The sequence below is a fragment of the Folsomia candida genome, unplaced genomic scaffold (assembly GCF_002217175.1).
Source record: "Folsomia candida strain VU population unplaced genomic scaffold, ASM221717v1 Fcan01_Sc002, whole genome shotgun sequence".
NCBI lineage: Eukaryota > Metazoa > Arthropoda > Collembola > Entomobryomorpha > Isotomidae > Folsomia > Folsomia candida.
The window spans coordinates 11,154,460-11,166,965 of record NW_019091194.1 but is presented as its reverse complement, the minus strand read 5'-3'; the positions used below and the strand labels follow the sequence as shown (position 1 = coordinate 11,166,965).

Here is a 12,506-nt window from a genome sequence, read left to right as displayed (position 1 = left end):
ATATGCACGATGAGAAAAGCATAATTTTAACTGTGCTCTAATCATGAAGACATATTCCCAAGCGACTAATTCCCCACAGGAGAGGAACACATGAAATTGCATGAGGAATGATTTTCAATTATATCGATTGAATAGAGAGGAGTTAATTGAATTGAGCCGAGAGGGATATGCATTCCATTTAGGTTAAGTCCACGCTGCAATAAAAACTAATTGAAATAATTATTAATTGAATTTATTGATTGAGGACAATAATTTTAGAAACGACTTTCAACACATTCATCGGTATCAAACTTAATCGCTAAAACATCTATTTTAACAAAACTAGATTTTATTAAGAGCTACAGAGACAGCCATGTTTATCAAGTGGTGATCTTAAATTGGTCTTAATTTTTGTCTCGTTGCTGAATTAAATGACTAATCAACTTCGAGACAACAATGTAATGACATTGCTTGGACTATTGTTATTATGTTGTTTTTTAAATTCATATGGCCATTGAATATTCCACAAGTTTTGGCTGAATGATCAGAAGAGTAGATATTGAGAAGATACTTCATTCCTTCAATTTGGCCAAAATGTCATGTTCTCGGTATAAGAAAAATTCCTTGTCTTCAAGCTCGACCTTCGTTCCTCCATACTCGGGAAGAAGAACAGAGTCGCCTATTTGAACGGAAACAGGCACAGTCTCGCCTTTCTGTAAACCAGAATATCGAATATATATGAAATGTACTCTCTACTGTTGAGTTTTTCGGATCTTTTACAGACCGCCTGCAATGCTTGCAGTCACGTGATGACCCTGCAGACAGATCATTATGTAGCATCCATCACGGTAGAACGCACTTTTTTACAAGTACCAAGAATTTGCACACTAAAATTCAGGATAATATATGCAAATAATTTTGGAATCATTATAAGACCCAAAAATGGTCGGATGAAAACACAACATGTGATGTCTGCATAAGGCCGTGACGTAGCTGCAAGCATTGCAGGCGGGGTGTAAAAGATCCGAAAAACCCAACAGTATACTTGCTCAATAATAATATATTAATTAATTATCCAGTATGGTTAAATTATGAATTACCTCATTCCTGTGACCAGGACCTGTGGCTACGACTGTTCCAGTGACGACTTTTCCTTGTGCCTTTTCAGGAATGTAAAGTCCGCCCTTGGTCTTGGTCACAGCTTCCGCCTTTTCCACCAACACTCTATCGAAAAGGGGAACCACCTTCTTCACTGCGGCCTGAACGGCACGAGCTGCGGCAGCGGCCTATAAAATGCATTAATAAATTAATTTTATTTCATGGTTAATAATAATGATCTATCTATAAATTATCTATTCCACCAACACTTACCATTATTTTTTAGTTGATTGTTTTAACTGGAGAATGAAGAGAATTGACTAATATTTTCTTTGTACAGGACAAGATCTGAAAGTTAGTAAAGAAATCTTAAGTTTCAAGTTTCGAAATCCTGTGATATCTAGAAAAGTGAATTACAATTACCTCAAATATAAATTATTCACCACACCGGTCTCGCGTGTTAGAGATGCAGCAGTGGATAAGAACACGAGATGACGAAATCTAAATGTGACCACGGATTTACAGAAAAATTGTCTCAAAGTTTAAAATGTGGAGGCAACTTTCAGCACCTATTCACACTTTCCAATTTCCTTTTCGTACGCAATTTTTTGTCGCAGAAAGATAATTCTAATATTCCTCAAGAACTTTAAAATTTCTTCCTATTCACGATTTTCATAAGCTAGTACTAAAAAGCATGATATTTTTGGAATCTTTTTGAACGACCCTCAAAAATGGAGCCTCAGCATGGAAACTTCTGGACGTGCGGGCCCGTAACGAGCATATCCAGGTTTTCAGATCATCCATGGCAGGCGTCATAATTGATGCTCTGTGTCTGTAAATTAATGATATTTTATACATTGAATCAATGGACTTTTAAATGATTCTCATGATAGTTGAGCGAACCTGGTTGAATGGCAGATGATAAATTCATGCAGCGTGGGGGCCATGAGACTTGATTCGCACATGGCGGACGGAGGAGGAGGGGATTTCATGCCGGTTTTGAGGAAGACTTGCTGCCTGCATTCGATTTCATCAGATTTCTTCACTTCAATTCTCTGGCCGACAAGACAGCAAAATAATTCGTCTATAAAAACCTTCATTCTTTAATTATTTAAAATTCTTTGACGAATAATTTGCCACTCTGTGTTCAGTTTGAGTGTACTCGTCAGCAAAAATTTTCTCTAATAAAAGTTTTTCTATTGTCATTTTGTTACTTAAAAGTTTTAATTCTTTCAACTGATTAAAAGGTAATGATTTATATTTTTTTTACTGCGAAGAGTCGAATAAACTATTAATTTGAGAATTTTTTTATGCAGATGTACCGTCTTCCAAATTTAGCCCGTCAAGTGGCAAACGCCAGGCTATTTCCAATTGTTTCGTCAACAGCACCAAGCGTGTCGGTGTCCCATCGTCGCGGATATGCCAAAGATGTCAGATTCGGTGCTGATGTCCGAGCACAAATGTTGGTTGGGGTTGATATTCTTGCAGATGCTGTCGCAGTCACAATGGGACCCAAGGTACCAAAGTTTACTAGATTATTAGATATTAATAATGTTGATTATAATAATCCATTCAAATTATGTATATCTTGTAAATTGCCTGTAGGGAAGAAATGTGATCCTTGAGCAATCATGGGGTTCTCCTAAAATTACAAAGGACGGTGTAACTGTCGCAAAGGGTATTAAACCAATCTATTTACATCTCTGGCAAATTGATTAATACAAGTTGTTGAAAGTTATACTATGGCGGTGTCAATTAATCGTGCAAACAATTCTTTCAGCCATTGAACTTAAAGACAAATTCCAAAATATCGGAGCTAAATTGGTACAAGACGTTGCTAACAATACAAATGAAGAGGCTGGAGATGGCACAACGACTGCAACGGTTTTGGGTAAGTTTATTTATATTTTATTTAATATGCAAAATATTACATCATTTTCCCACACGCCATCAAGTAACAATTGCCACAATATTTACTTATTTTCAGCAAGGGCAATTGCTAAAGAAGGATTTGAGAAGATTAGCAAGGGTGCTAACCCAGTCGAAATTCGTCGGGGTGTAATGTTGGCTGTTGATCATGTTATTGCCGAATTGAAGAGGATGTCGAAAAATGTGGAAACTCCAGAAGAAATTGCACAAGTTGCCGCAATCTCAGCGAATGGTGACCGAGCTATTGGAGATCTGATTTCAAATGCAATGAAAAAGGTAATAGCATTATTGCAATTTTACTTTTGTTAGTCAATGAATAATGTTATGAGTGAAATAATTACTTTTTCCATGATAAGGTTGGAAGGGATGGAGTTATTACTGTCAAGGATGGAAAAACCCTGCTGGACGAACTTGAGGTGATCGAGGGGATGAAGTTTGACCGAGGATACATTTCGCCATACTTCATTAACACGGCCAAGGGAGCCAAGATTGAGTTTCAAGACTGTTTAGTTTTACTTTCCGAAAGGAAAATTTCTTCCGTTCAATCCATCATCCCAGCTTTGGAGTTGGCCAACCAGGCTCGCAAACCCTTGGTCATTATTGGTAAGAAATAGATTAATTGGCTTTATTAAACTAATTTTATGTATGATTAAAACTCGATATCAGTCCCTGATTGATTAATGATTACCTCAGTAGTATATTATTTCAGTGTTCTGTTTTGTACATTTACAGCTGAGGATGTTGATGGCGAAGCCCTTTCTACCCTTGTGGTTAACAGGTGAGCTGCTCTAACCTTTCTTTTTGAGCCGGTTGCAAAGGTTTTTGCAATCTTTTTAAAATCTATTTTACTATGAACCAACAGGATCAAGATTGGTCTTCAAGTCGCAGCAGTTAAGGCCCCTGGCTTTGGCGACAATCGCAAAAATACCCTTCACGATATGGCTGTGGCCACCGGTGGATTGGTCTTTGGCGACGAAGCTGACCTGGTGAAAGTCGAGGATATCAAGGTACGCGACTAATCTAATATTCTTCTAGAATATTCTGGGGACTGAGTTTATTCTTGTGTGCATTCATTAATTTGTATTTTATGAAACAGATGAGTGACTTTGGGCAAGTTGGTGAATGTGTGATTACTAAGGATGATACCCTAGTCCTCAAAGGAAAGGGTAAAAAGGACGATGTTGATAGACGTGTTGAAACTCTAAAGGATCAAATCAAGGAGACAAACTCTGAATACGAGAAAGAAAAGTTGCAAGAACGATTAGCTCGTTTGGCGGCTGGTAATAATTATTATTAGTCTTTGAATTTCATGCAATTTAAATATCTGATTAATTTAATTGCATTATTATAATTCTGTTTAATGATTATTTGTAGGTGTGGCTGTTCTTAAAGTTGGAGGAGCTAGTGAGATCGAAGTCAATGAAAAGAAAGATCGAGTCAACGATGCTTTAAATGGTAAGAAAATAGCTCTGGATTAAAATGTAATTGTATGAAAATAAGGGGGTATTGCATCAATTATTTTGATGGTTACGGGATAATTTTTATTACCGTTATTGATGAAATTGATTCAAGTTTGTAATTTGTATTTAAAGCTACCAGAGCAGCTGTAGAAGAAGGAATCGTTCCTGGAGGTGGAACCGCTTTAATCCGTTGCTTGAAATCATTGGACAGCCTTTCGACTGCCAACAATGATCAGAAAATCGGTGTCGATATCATCAAAAAGGCACTTACTCAACCGTGCCAACAAATTGCTAAGAATGCTGGAGTCGACTCATCCCTCATTGTTGCAAAAGTTATGGACAACGCGGACGTTAACTTTGGATACGATGCGCTCAACGACAAATTCTGCAATATGATTGAAGGTTAGACTCGCATGAGACTTTAAACATGACTCCGCTGGTTGACATTCTTTTTTTATTCATTTCTAGCTGGTATTATCGACCCTACCAAAGTAGTCAGAACGGCTTTAATGGATGCCGCCGGTGTCGGTAAGCTTATTTATTTATTGTATACTTGAAAAAAGCCATTCACAAAAACGCATGATGACAACTTAAATCATTATAAATGTTTGTTTTTATTATTTGTGAATAGCCTCTCTACTTTCCACTGCTGAAGGTTCGTACATTTTATCAGTTTGAAAGCTTAAGTAGTAATCAGAATTTAGATAATCATATGATTTATTATTAATTTCAGCTGTCGTTACCGAAATTCCAAAGGAAGAAAAGGATATGGGAATGGGAGGTATGGGTGGAATGGGTGGCATGGGAGGGATGGGGGGAATGGGTGGCATGATGTAATCTTTAAACGTAGTGGAACATCACCATAGTCTGAGAGTATGATTGTTTGAAAAAAAGTGAACAAGACAACTATATTTTGTACTCGTTTTAGTTATCCTTACTTATACTGCTACTTCCTGTGTATGTTGTTGTTGATTATGAGTCGTAATAAAAGAATCTAGTTGTTACATTGTACCAAAAACAAGGCCAGAATAAAATTATTGTTATTCAGTTATTACATACATGATATATAAACAATTTTAAAAACATTCACAAATTTTTAATTTGAGAGTTGAGTTAATTCGCAATTCGTCCCTTAACTCCTTACTTGTTTCGAAATGTACGAATTTCCCAGCTGCGTTTACTTCATAAAACAATTCCGCATTAATGTTAAGAGTTCCTCCCAAAAAATCCACCTCTTCCGGAAATCGTAGCACTATCCATGGGTTCAGTTGGGCCTTTACACAGTTTGCAAGGGTCACAAATTCCGGGGGCATCACTCGTTTGGTAGAACTGAACACTACGTCAACATCCACCTCTTGGGATTCTTTGGCAAAACCATGAATTTGAAGAATGGTTGGGACTGACACCGCTTTGGCAACCGCTTTGGTAAAGCTATTGTAATATGAACTTGGTTCTTTGCACAGGTCAACCATATTTCGATGAGTTGTTGCCCAAGCACCACCTCCAAATACATCCGTCAGGGTCAGCATGTCAAACATTATTTCATGAGTGTATAAGTCTGAAGGTCGGTGAGGGGCGTGCAGAAATTGTGACTTTTCAGATATTGACACCAATCCTAATTTAACTGCATAAAATCCATGCCCATGTCCAGTGGCTGGGTCAATTTCGGAGATCACGGCATATTGTCTTCCACTTTGATCGGTGGCTCGTTGAATCTTTAAATTTAGACTTGACCATGCTGCCACATCTTCAGCAGAAAAACTTCTAGTTTCCAAAAGTTTTTCAAAAAGTGTTTGAGCAGTAGTCAAATTGGCTTCTGATGGGGCTACATAGCTTGTTGTTGAGATATACGAGTTTAGCACCAAAGTCTTCAAATCGGCGTTTTGTTTAAGATTGGGATTCACTTCATCTGTGCAATTCATTTCAGAAAATAAATTACTATTACTATTAATTCTGCTAACCGTGGGGGGAAAGTATTTGACAACAAATGTAGTAGTAGACATTTTTGCACCGGAATCTGTAGTACTAATCTCAAACTGAAAGTGTTACTATATTAACCAAAATGAATCAGACCAAAGCCTCGACGAGCTCTTAATAATTTCATACTTCAGGCTAAATATAATACTACTTACGAAATGATGCCTCTAATCCTAAGACGAGTAGTGCCACAATAATAGTATGGACCAAAGACAACATCATTGTACGTTCGTGATGCGAATAGCAGCTCCTTAATAACATACCTTGATACACATAAATATGAACATCGACAATCAATAATTTGCAGCTCGTTATACAAGTGGCAAATTGAGTGTGAAGGGCAAATTTGTCAGTGAAATGATTAACATGCGATGCTTTTTGTTATTTGCTTTCTGCATACATAGCTTTACATAACTTTGGAACGGGAGAAAAAACTAATATGTGTAATACAATGCTGCCTATTACGCCGTAAACACGTCAATTAAGTATTTCTATTCATGATTAACAAGACACAGGTGCACAAATGTAAGGGAAATGATGGATTGGAGATTACACAACCACTAAATATTTGACTACCAATAATATGCATATATTTTAGATCTATGTATGTGTGCATGCATGAGTGCGTATGTATAATGAACTCAGACTGATACACCCACTTATGCATTATTATTGCTGTGAATAATTGAACATACATTGTGGTAATCGGTTATAAATAACTAAGTATTTACAAAGTTTACCTTTACCTTTGCATTTTGCCATGCCGAACCAATAACTCACTTTGAAACTTCAACCGGCTATTTTAAATGGATGTCATTCATCAACGAACTGAGCTGGGTTAAAAATAATTCTTACCCCGAACCGGAACAACGAACTTTTACAATTTTTAAACTTTTGCAGATAGTATACACATTTAAAATATGCAAATAAATAAGGATGGCCTGAGCTTGTTTTTAAGCAAAGACTTTATTTTTGTGTAATCGATGCAGAAATTGTACACACAGAATAATTTTGTCGTCCAGTGGTCTCGTTGGAGTCAAATGAGGGGAGAAGAGAACGGAGAAAGCAGGGGAGTTGAATAAATAAGAATTCGTGGTAAAAGTCGACTCACTCTCGCAACCCCACTCTCAGTTTCATCCTGACCTTCGCTCAGCTCGCTCCTCCTCTGCCAGACTTTCTCCATAAATTGCTATCAGCAATGTGGCTTCCGTGAGTGAGCGCAGGTGGTGATTCACCGATCGGTCATTGTCCACCAACTTACCGGACAAGTCGGAAAAATTTGCAAGGTTGATAACGTATAACACGCTGAAGGAACAAGCAAGTTTAGTGTTCTCATCCACTTTGAGACACTGTATGCACGTCAAAGGTGCGGTAGATTTTTGGTCCGTTTTGTGATTTATATTCGCATCGGGGTACCCAACTAGATCATCGTATAATAAAAAAGGTAAGAGTTAAAGCAAAACTAAGTAAGCAGCAAATGTTCTCAGGAGGGACATTAGTTTAGCTTCTGGTAGCATGTATTTACTTATATGTGTAAATATAGTTGTACACTGCCAATTACCTAGCATATCACACCCCCACATTGACTAATTCGTCTCCGTGCTTGTTTCAAATCACATTTTGGTTCATGCTGATGTATGTACGAGTGGTGTGGTGCTGACGGTGAAAGCATGTAATGCAACCACGCATGCAAGGTAATCACGGCCCCACTATTATATAATTATTATAAGTAACAGAGCTACTCTCATGTGTGAACATTCTTGGTTGTTGTAACTGCTAAATCGTAAATAGTAAGAGTGGAGAGGAATTTGAGAAGGACAACTTTTCCAATTACGATTGGGTATGTTTCCAAGAAATAAATCACATCCTGAATCTATCGAGCATATCATACGAGCAGAGTCAGCCCCGTCTAATGGCATAAGTATGGCATATAAATTCATGCAGGTCTTAGCGGTTTGCGTGGTAAGTATATGTATTTTGTGGCTTGAAATATAACTCGCAGAGCCATCATTACGATGGCTAATGACTTGTGTCGCTGCCTTAGAGTAATATTTAAATTTGCATTCTTTGTGTAAACTACGAAGCTTCTTTGTACAAACATATGCAAATATGTATGTAAGCTTTTTCGGTCAAGATAACGCTCAGAAATCCCATAATTTAACCTTATAATAATTTGAAGCCCGAGTCAGGGTTCATTGAATCGTGTTTGTCTGTCTGTCCGAAACACGATAGAGCCGAATGACCAAGAGACCAAAATAGCTGAACCAATTGAGTTCAAATTTTACACACGCATATGTTGGACAAAGTTAGGAGTTAAGGTCGATGAACAAAATCGGTCAAGTGGTTGACGGTGTATTTTAGTAGCAATTTGTGCAAGTCATAATTGTTTCAGTTCCATATTGCACCTTGTGTAAATGTTTGAGTATCCTTTTCCGACTTGAATTTATTGCACAACATATTTATAACGTGAAAGTCAGACGACGCATGATTCAATTTAAGAGAGTAAAGATAAGCGCCACGTTGAATGGTAGATTTTATTTGTTCAACTTCTTTGTCTTTGCCAAAGGAATTTGTTGATTTGAATTGGTAACGATTTACAAGATCGATCACTGCCCAGATTTACTTGACGCTCCACTTTTCTTTAACCGAGTTACGCGTATAACGAAAGTCCAAGCGGCTATTGTTTTCTTACTCGCCATGGTCTGTGTCATGTACGTAAGAACGTAATGCATATACCACCTCGAGATCGCCTCCTATTTTTGGACAACCAAATTGTTGCAATTCAATGTGTGTGGTGGGCGAGTTACAATCTCGTATATCTTCATGTCTCTAAAATAAACAAACTTGTAGGAACACATGTATGTACACACGCTGCTCTTACTTCCATTGTAATCCACACAAGGAAATTCCAGATTTCCGGTCGAAATTGGCTTTCCCTTTGGATAAAATTGTGTCTCATTTCTTACCATTGGAGGAGAGCTTTATTGTTTTATTCAGTGTGCAAAGTTGACCACTTTCACCCCAATTTCGCTGCGCCCTAGCACCAATATCAGCAATAAAGATGGAGAGTTTAAGTTTGTGCTGGTTGTGGGGGATACTCTTTTGCGTTTATTATCAACTTTTTCCTCCAGCCTTCCGTTGGACTTTCTCATTGGAGAAGGCATTAAATGAGTGTAAATCCAACATAAGGGCTATTAAGGCGACTGACTTAACAGCCGCCTTTGCCTGGTGAGAGTTCTGCATTAATAATAGCCCTTTGAGAAAAGTTTACGGCGATTCTTTCCCTCCGTTACAAGCTTTGAATACATACACAAGTAATTTTGCAACACTGGAAGTAAATCCATACTTTATGCCATGCTTGGAAATAATCACCGTTTACCAGCAGTAAATATACAAGAGATACACACACACATATCTCGTATTATCAAAAATACTCCATTATGTTCTGTATTCTGGAGGATCAAGAAATAAGCTGCAGTTTTACGGAGCTTTAGGTACTTTAACCGACACACATTTAATGATTTGCCGCACTACGAATGCAATTGCTAATATGCCTATTTTCTAATTTTACATGAAGTGCAGAGGATATTTCAGGATAGTCCTGCTCAGGGAAATTTTCCATCCATGTATATTGTGTTGTACATATTCCGATAAACCTCAAATGGGCTGGAACACGAGGGAAAAATAATATGCAGAGACAAGACCATCCAATTACCGAAACGAACTTTCTCCAGTCAGTAAGCAAGCAGGAAGCATAGTCAACAGTTAACAGTTTTTTTCCCTTTTATTCAATTTTCTGAGCAGTTCACTTCCTAAACTGTACATTTATAGAATCAAACGTATAGAATCAAACTTTAATTCAGTTCAGCGATTTGGCTAAATCGTGCTCTACTCAATCACTCTTCTCAGGCCGTACCACGACTCTGCTTCTGTACGTACCTATTTACCTACCTGGTTAATGTTGTTCTGTAAAGCAAGAGTCCAGTGAAAGCTTGCATTTCTTTGATTTACCTGGTTTCTTTGTTCCTTCGCTTGCTGTGTTTCAGACGATGTAGATATTCCCACAAGAAATAAGAAAAGCAAGCAAAATAAAAAGCGAAATAACATTTTCTAACATGCAACAAAAATAAACTAGTTTGGGATGGAATACATGGGCTCACGAGCCTCCAATAAATTCTGCATGATACACGAAATTCACTTGGTGAATTCGTACATACATATCTATGTGCATATCTACGTACACAAGGCAGGAAGAATGACGAGGACCACACTTACAGACTACATACATGCTCATGCATTGTTTTCCGTGCTCTGGAGTGCTGACATAGCTGAGGGAGAAAGCTTCCTCTGTTCTCATGACTGCCACTCCAAAAGGTCACAAGTCAACGGTATTTTTGTTGTGGAATTCCAAACTTTCGAATCTTGTCGAGTTTTGCTTTCACGAGTAAGCAAGGGACAAGTTGAAGATGGATGGGTGACTTTGGTTCTGTTTGCTTCCGTATCATTATATCAGATGCAAAATGTCCTTGTATGTGTAGTCTCGTGCTACTCCTGTCTCCTCGCTGGATGAAAATCGCTTCGTTCCATTTTGTAACTATTATGCTATTCCTTGTTACTCGAAACTTTTGGGAGCTCAAGTTTACAAAAGAAGAGATTGCCAGTGGCAAAAGACCTCAGATTTATTTATTTATGTATGAATGCAAATTACTATCATTCCGTGTATCCAATCCCACCAGTTTCGTCGCCGTGAATAAATACGAGAAATTACACCGAGTCAGTTAGAAAATCAAACGAAAGGGATAAATATTTTAAGCTACCTGTTCAGAGGTAACTCTCGAATACCTTCTCATCGCCACCACAAACCAGATTATAAGCAGAACTTTCACTCAGGTGGGTTTGTTTAGAATATTAAAATAATATTATATTTAGAATAGTATGCAAATATATCAAAGACATTCTCAACCCGAAATTGAATGAGAGTTATACGAATAGGGCAGAATTCCGACCTAGTTTTTAAAGGGCAGCCAGCTAAAGCTCACGTTCGGAAGATTGAGCACGTTTTTCATCGTTCAGGGAATTGGAATATGAATTAAAGTTTCAGTCAGTTTGAATAGGAATCACCACCAACATGTTCTGCAAAGAGTTAACTCTGGTGCCTGCCTGTCTTAAAAACTAAACAACCACGACGTCATATTTGAACAGAAAGTGTTTTATTTCTAAAGTATCATGAGCATTTTCCACTACTTTCTTTTGAACTGAAAATGTTGTCTGCCTAGGAATGAAAAATGAACCACTCTGGATTGTTTGCATGCATGTGTTTGTATGTTCGTGTGTGTGTGGTTTGGTTGGAGCTTGTGTGTGTGAGGTTCATTTTGGTACAATGAAAATCTCAATTTCAGACTACATACATATGTAACATAAAGTTTCTTGTAAGTCGAAACCAAGCTGAATTATCTCAAGGCTCATCTTCCTCATCTTTCGTCTCATCTGCTTTTGTGGACTTTCTCGTTCCCATAACTTTTTCCCTAGATATCAATACGGTATCAAGTTTGTTGAAAGAAAACTGCAAAGTTTAAGCTTGGGAACAAAATGGGCGTTCTTCCCATCCAGTCACACCACCAAACTCTCTGTACCACGTTAGGTATATGTACGTACATACATATCATGGGTCACATATGTATATCCGGATGAAACCCACTATTGAGGTTGAGGAGCAAAAATGAAAAAGTCGGTAAATGAAAAGTTGGTTTTTGCAGTGCGTTTGATTGATTGAGTCATAATATAGATTCATTGATCTCTGTCAATGCCCCGCTTAACATCACGAGCTGATCCAGTTTCCAGAATGAGTTACAACCACCCATTCACCGTATTTTCTTTGACTTTTTTTATACGTAGAGACAGCAGTAGCTTTGTGTTGGATCTAATACAGATAGAAGATGGAGTATAATAATCTGGGTTACTGTGATGGTGACTGGAAGTTACATTTTCCATCCAACTCCATTATCCGGGAGAATCTTTGTTGAAGGATTTCACGAAAAATGTGCGACTTGCGGATGGCGAGGG

The 12,506-nt window shown here is 37.8% G+C and overlaps 4 protein-coding genes across 5 annotated transcripts in view; 2 read left to right on the top strand and 2 right to left on the bottom strand.

The window, feature by feature from the left end:
• Window positions 1-210: 210 nt before the first annotated feature.
• Window positions 211-1,773, bottom strand: LOC110844949 (10 kDa heat shock protein, mitochondrial). The gene is made up of 4 exons (XM_022091288.2): window positions 1,501-1,773; window positions 1,351-1,425; window positions 1,080-1,265; window positions 211-692 (listed from the first exon to the last, which is right to left on the bottom strand). The coding sequence occupies exons 2-4, from the start codon at window positions 1,351-1,353 to the stop codon at window positions 552-554; spliced, it is 330 nt and encodes a 109-aa protein (XP_021946980.1). The 5' UTR covers window positions 1,354-1,425; window positions 1,501-1,773; the 3' UTR covers window positions 211-551.
• Window positions 1,774-2,089: 316 nt separating this feature from the next.
• On the top strand, window positions 2,090-5,484 carry LOC110844947 (heat shock protein 60A). Its single transcript, XM_022091285.2, has 14 exons — window positions 2,090-2,324; window positions 2,394-2,594; window positions 2,683-2,755; window positions 2,858-2,968; window positions 3,065-3,282; window positions 3,363-3,609; window positions 3,739-3,784; window positions 3,869-4,013; window positions 4,103-4,286; window positions 4,381-4,461; window positions 4,599-4,868; window positions 4,935-4,994; window positions 5,098-5,121; window positions 5,200-5,484. The coding sequence occupies exons 2-14, from the start codon at window positions 2,394-2,396 to the stop codon at window positions 5,301-5,303; spliced, it is 1,764 nt and encodes a 587-aa protein (XP_021946977.1). The 5' UTR covers window positions 2,090-2,324; the 3' UTR covers window positions 5,304-5,484.
• On the bottom strand, window positions 5,471-7,436 carry LOC110844948. 2 transcript variants are annotated; one of them, XM_035848568.1, is made up of 2 exons: window positions 7,190-7,436; window positions 5,471-6,375 (listed from the first exon to the last, which is right to left on the bottom strand). In XM_035848568.1, the coding sequence occupies exons 1-2, from the start codon at window positions 7,203-7,205 to the stop codon at window positions 5,543-5,545; spliced, it is 849 nt and encodes a 282-aa protein (XP_035704461.1). In that variant the 5' UTR covers window positions 7,206-7,436; the 3' UTR covers window positions 5,471-5,542. The 2 variants fall into 2 exon arrangements, with proteins under 2 accessions (XP_035704461.1, XP_021946979.1); XM_022091287.2 differs by lacking the exon at window positions 7,190-7,436 and adding an exon at window positions 6,599-6,821.
• A 147-nt stretch (window positions 7,437-7,583) lies between these two features.
• LOC110843430 overlaps window positions 7,584-12,506 on the top strand; it is a 29,623-nt gene continuing 24,700 nt past the window's right edge. The window contains exon 1 of the mRNA XM_035848567.1: window positions 7,584-7,887. The gene's annotated coding sequence lies outside the window, so the exon portion shown is untranslated. The remainder of the gene's footprint in view (window positions 7,888-12,506) is intronic.

Excerpts from the sequence above, each read along its gene's own strand:
- LOC110844948 (XM_022091287.2), bottom strand. The coding sequence starts at position 6,704 with ATGTTATTAAGGAGCTGCTATTCGCATCACGAACGTACAATGATGTTG. Across the intron at positions 6,376-6,598 it reads AGGATTAGAGGCATCATTTC|ATGAAGTGAATCCCAATCTT; the intron begins GTAAGTAGTATT and ends TGAATTGCACAG.
- LOC110844949 (XM_022091288.2), bottom strand. Across the intron at positions 693-1,079 it reads GTCCTGGTCACAGGAATGAG|AAAGGCGAGACTGTGCCTGT; the intron begins GTAATTCATAAT and ends TCTGGTTTACAG.
- LOC110844947 (XM_022091285.2), top strand. The coding sequence starts at position 2,394 with ATGTACCGTCTTCCAAATTTAGCCCGTCAAGTGGCAAACGCCAGGCTA. Across the intron at positions 2,595-2,682 it reads CAGTCACAATGGGACCCAAG|GGAAGAAATGTGATCCTTGA; the intron begins GTACCAAAGTTT and ends AATTGCCTGTAG. Across the intron at positions 4,869-4,934 it reads ATTCTGCAATATGATTGAAG|CTGGTATTATCGACCCTACC; the intron begins GTTAGACTCGCA and ends ATTCATTTCTAG.